The sequence below is a fragment of the Merops nubicus genome, unplaced genomic scaffold, assembly GCF_000691845.1.
Source record: "Merops nubicus isolate BGI_N331 unplaced genomic scaffold, ASM69184v1 scaffold11585, whole genome shotgun sequence".
Classification (NCBI taxonomy): domain Eukaryota; kingdom Metazoa; phylum Chordata; class Aves; order Coraciiformes; family Meropidae; genus Merops; species Merops nubicus.
This window is the reverse complement of record NW_008611646.1, coordinates 383-5,646: the sequence shown is the minus strand read 5'-3', so window position 1 is coordinate 5,646 and position 5,264 is coordinate 383. Positions and strand designations below refer to the sequence as shown.

Sequence of the window (5,264 nt, the reverse complement as noted above, 5' to 3'; positions counted from 1 at the left end):
GAATGCCCTGAGATGAGTATTCAAGCATTTCTCTGCCTTAGGGTGTTAGCTCTGACAAGAGTTAAGTGCTGCTTTAGTGGGTTAACTGCCAACGTTAATCCTCATAACTACAATTTTTAAAGCAAGTTTATTTAGTGAAGCATTTTTTGTTTTCTTAAAATCTTTAAAAGCCTGCGAATATTGTCGTGCTTATTCCAATGTAAGCCACTGTCCTATTCTATACTTCACTGACCTTATTTTTGTTGTGATGTTTATTCTTATTTACATTGTAGAAGTGGTCATTCTGCAGTAATTTGCCAAGTTATTTATTAAAGGTGTTAGCAAACTGATGTGCAAAGTGCACTGCAAAGGAGACCACCCCAGTATCTAAAACAGTGCAATAAAGGTATTTCTCCATGACGAGTTCAGAAGTGGTCTGTGTCTGAAGTTTTGCATAATTCCTGTCTGATTCCTAAGAACTAATGATCTTTGAATTGCAATTTAGGTGTCTAGTCAGCAGGATTATTTATTGAGCAATGACAGGCTGTGCATAAGCAAAAGCAGAGAATGGTGAGCCCTGTCTCTCCATGCTCTGTCCGTAGGTGCAGGGATCATCTCTCAGCATAGAGGGGCAGTGCTTCCTGGGTGTGTGGCTTTGTGCTCCCATGCCTTTGTGGTGAAATGTGTAGCTTCTATTAAACCTCTGCACGAACAACATGTATCCTGACATCTGGGTGTCAGCATGTTTCAAAGTGTAGAGCAGAGCAGATTTAAGCTGGAGTGATGAAAACAGGTAAAGCTGCAGCACCAAGCGCGTTTCTTGGCTTTTAACTGGATGTTTTCTTGTTGCCTTTCTAGGTCTGATGTAGTTGTTCTGTGCTTTTCAATTGCTAATCCTAATTCCCTGAACCATGTGAAAACGATGTGGTATCAAGAGATCAAGCACTTCTGCCCTCGCACCCCTGTCATTCTGGTGGGCTGCCAACTCGATCTCCGCTACGCAGATCTGGAGGCTGTCAACAGAGCCAGACGGCCCTTGGCAAGGTAAAGTTGAAGCAAAAGTAAGATTTCTTTAAAAAAATTACCTTGTTAATCAGGTACAATACTTTCAAAAGAGAAATGATAGAGCCTAGTTTCCTTTATTATTCTTTTGTTTGTTTGTTTTGTAAAAAAACACATTTATTATGCGTTTTCCATAATATTTTTGCACGTTTGACAGATAAACTTGTGTGGGTGTCTGAACACTATGATATTATAGAGATAATAATGATTACTGGAGATTTTCATATATGTCTTTCTCCATCTGAACATACATATCATGTCCTGCCCTGTCACTATGTCAGGTACTGTTTTAGACTGATGGACTCTACTTAAGTTCTCCTAATTCTCAGTTGTTACTTTTTTGTAAATGTAATCCTAGATCATGGCAGAAAATAAAATGGTTTCAAAATAAATTTTTTAACTTCTGAGATTAAAAAAGACTTTGGAGTCATTCTGGAGAAGCTGTGTTTTTTCCCAGGTTCAAAAGACAAACATTCATGTTTGGGCAAAATAGTTTCACAATTTAACTGCTCACTTTGCATTTCCTCTTTTTATGTGATTTTGAATGAGACTAGATTAGTGGAAATAATATCTGTGATCATGTCATTAAAGACTGTATTATAAAAAATCTCTGTAAAGGGACTGAAATAATATTTCATGGGCTCATAGAAAACTTTGCATGCATTGCATTAAAATTTTTGACTCGGCAATATGATTTTTGTAAGTTGGTTTATTGTACATTTCTTCACCATGTGGGTGGGGTGAGCTTTTTGGTTGACTATTTAAAAGGAGATTTTTTTTTCAAAACCCAACATTCTTCTGCCCTAATCTCCTTTCTGATTTCACTATTAAAAAGTGGGAATCAGTATTCTGCATGTCTAGCACAGACTTCTGCCACCTGAACTGATTAGTAGCTGGAGATTAAAGCAAGCTGTTGTCTGGAGTGTGTTAAGTCTGTGCCAGCTTGTGTCTGCCCAATATGTTATGCTCAAAGAACACACTGTTGGGTCACGTCTTCTGGTGAGGTGATTTTTTTGTTGGGAAAATGGATCCTAGCCCAGACTTTTTTTCTGGTTTGTTTACTCCATGTCGTGTACTAGAGCTGCTCTGGAAATTCATGAATTCCCACATAATGCTTCTACAACTAAAACATCTCTTGAAGGGTGTGTTCAGTTACACTTTTGTTATCAGCTACTGTAATTTTCTTTAAAAAGCATAAGCTTAAGAAATATTCTCTTTTCATATTTAGCTTTATTTGTGGCATTTCTATATCATGAGAATTTCCATTTGAGTTTAAATGATGGATACAAAGAAAGGTACTGACAGAATATATGAGTAGAAAGAGATGTTAGGAAGTTCTTTAAATAATGAAGGTTCTTAAACATCTGATCAATTTTTTTTTTTACTGTAAATTTCCCTTTAACAGAGAGAAGATTTGCTCCGTTTTGTGCAAATTATTTCTACATGACAAGACTTAAAATTATAAGTATGTGCTATTCTAAAACGCTCTGGAGTCAAGGTTGTAGATTTCCAAAGGGCCTTGTGGGCTTAATTTTATATTTTGATTCATTTGAATGGTAGTTATCTCAGAATTGTAGCTGAGACATTTTGCAAAATTCATTGCTTTCTGGAGTAACTTTGTGATGATCACTGCATGTGAAAAGGTTTATTTTTTGTTTAACCTTAGGCCAATAAAAAGAGGAGACATTTTGCCACCAGAAAGAGGCAGAGAGGTTGCCAAGGAACTTGGGATACCATACTATGAAACCAGTGTATTTGACCAGTTTGGGATTAAAGATGTGTTTGACAATGCAATCAGAGCTGCCCTGATCTCCAGAAGACACCTGCAGTTCTGGAAATCTCATTTGAAGAAGGTCCAAAAACCTTTGCTTCAGGCTCCATTCCTACCTCCAAAAGCCCCTCCTCCAGTTATCAAAATACCTGAATGTCCTGTACCAAGCATGAATGAAGCTGGATATTTATTGGACAGCCCACTGTGTGCAGATGTTATGTTTGTTCTCCAGGAGCAGGACTACATTTTTGCTCACAAGATTTATCTAGCTACCTCTTCTTCAAAGTTTTATGACCTCTTCTTAATGGAATGTGAGGAAAGTCAAGACTTGGGTGAAACACAGTGTAATAAAGAAAATACAAATCAGGATGTTTTGACAAGTCACCTTGAGACAAGTGGTGACAGGGACGAGTCATCCTTGAAAGCTGCTGATGTTAAGATTCTCCCACCAGAAAGTACTGACTCTTTCAACATGCTAGAACCCGAACCTGGTGAAACAAATCCTGCAGCAAGATCTCTGTCATCATGGGGTAAGGGGTTTGTTAGTGTGCATAAGGAAATGCAAGTGAATCCTGTCTCAAACAGGACGTGTCCTGTAACTGTGGTGAAAATGGATTCATCTGTGCAGGCCGGACCTTTTAAAACCGTTTTGCAGTTTTTATACACAGGGCAACTGGATGAAAACGAAAAAGACCTCACAAGACTAGCTCAGATTGCTGAAATCTTGGAAGTATTTGATTTGCGAATGATGGTGGAGAATATTATGAATAAAGAAGCCTTCATGAATCAAGAGATTACGAAAGCATTTCATGTCAGAAAAGCTAATCGGATAAAAGAGTGCCTTTGCAAAGGGACATTTTCTGGTAAGTGAACACATGAGTTAACAGCAAAAGCACTCATTTTTTTCTCCTTCACACTACCCTTGCTTCACAGACGTCAAAAGTGACAGCTTACATTGTTCTGAGTGGAGGGATGAGCTCAAACTCATAGTGTTACTCAGGGCCAACTGTTCTAACTGGGATTCTGCAGTTTAATTTCTCAAAATCTCCTCAGAAGCTTTTAAATAAGTGACCCAGCTTTTCGTAATGTTTAACATCCAATATCTCTTTTTTAAGTGAAGCTTTTTATTTAACTGTATATAATGCTAGAGTTACCTTTGAGGTGGGGGTGATGGGCAGTGGAAAAAGTCCTTGGTTAACAATGTGCAAGTGAAGCAGTCATTCTTGAGTTTCAGTTGAAATGCAGACTTGCAGCTTGCCTCTTCCTTTGTTCCCATGGCAGACGTGAGATTCAAATTGGATGATGGAACCATCAATGCCCACAAGCCACTGCTGATTTGTAGCTGTGAATGGATGTCTGCTATGTTTGGAGGATCATTTATTGAAAGCTCAACCAGTGAGGTATTTGTCCATTTTTGTCCCATTTTTGCTTGTAATGTCTGATGGATTTAGGGTGGTGGAAGCATCATTCTATATCTATTTGAAGGGTTGCTGTAATCCCAGGAATGGTTCCTTATTCTTCCCTTGCAGACCTGGGATGCTTTTCATGTTAAGGTATTAAACTAGGATACCTAGGAGGATAACATCATTTCTGCAAGGCATGAGACTTCCTCCAATGCTGGAGCATGTGTTTAAAGCTGAAATCCTTGAGAATATTTAATATGGGGGGGAAATTAAAATATGAATTTGTGAGTTCCTTTAAATTAAGTATTAAAGTTATGTGAATATATATTTATACAATCAGAAGCACTACAAAGAGTTCTTGAGGCAGGGGCATTGATAAAGGAATTAAAGGGTTCAAGTCCATGGAGTGTTAAACTAGAAAAGAGAGCTGGCTTCACAATACTTCAGTGGAAACTAAGCTCAGATTGTCTGGTGCATCAGCTTGTCCTGCTGAGTAGAGCAGGTATGAAGTACAGGATAAAAGATGACAATGCTTTGAAGTAAGATTCTGCAGCAGCAGCTTTGTATTTTCTGGTGCCTTCATAGTATGTTTTTCAAGTTCTAAACGCTCTGCTAACACTTTTTCCTTGTGTCTTATCCATACTCAGGTTTTGATTTTTGTTTTGATTTTCTTGCTCTTTTCCATACATAAGGGCCTTGCTCATATGAGGAGTTCAAGTTTTTTGTGTTTAATATTCCAGAAGGTTGTTCTACTTAGATTTTTCTTGCTTCTTCTAATAGAGCTGTAAACATAATTCCTTTCCCAGAGGCACACTCAACAAATGGTTCATTAAAAATACATGGTTTGATTCTAGTAAGCAACATTTGACATTGTAAAATATACATTGATTTTCTACCAGCCTATTTTTAATGATTAACTTAACAGTCTTTGCTCCTCTTTGCAATTTAAAAATATTTAGCTTCCATTTTGTAGAGTTTAAAGCATTCAGTAATGGTTTGAGATGTTTTAAAACATAGGTAGATATGAACTAAATGGTTTCCTTTGACTG

General features: G+C 37.6%; 1 protein-coding gene across 1 annotated transcript in view; it reads left to right on the top strand.

The window, feature by feature from the left end:
- Positions 1-4,243, top strand: part of RHOBTB1 (Rho-related BTB domain containing 1) — a gene marked incomplete at its 3' end in the record, with an annotated part of 16,840 nt that extends 12,597 nt beyond the window's left edge. Inside the window, exons 3-5 of the mRNA XM_008941280.1 lie at positions 838-1,023; positions 2,708-3,675; positions 4,094-4,243. Of these exons, the coding sequence (XP_008939528.1) occupies positions 838-1,023; positions 2,708-3,675; positions 4,094-4,243 (1,304 nt within the window). The remainder of the gene's footprint in view (positions 1-837; positions 1,024-2,707; positions 3,676-4,093) is intronic.
- Between the last annotated feature and the right edge of the window lie 1,021 nt (positions 4,244-5,264).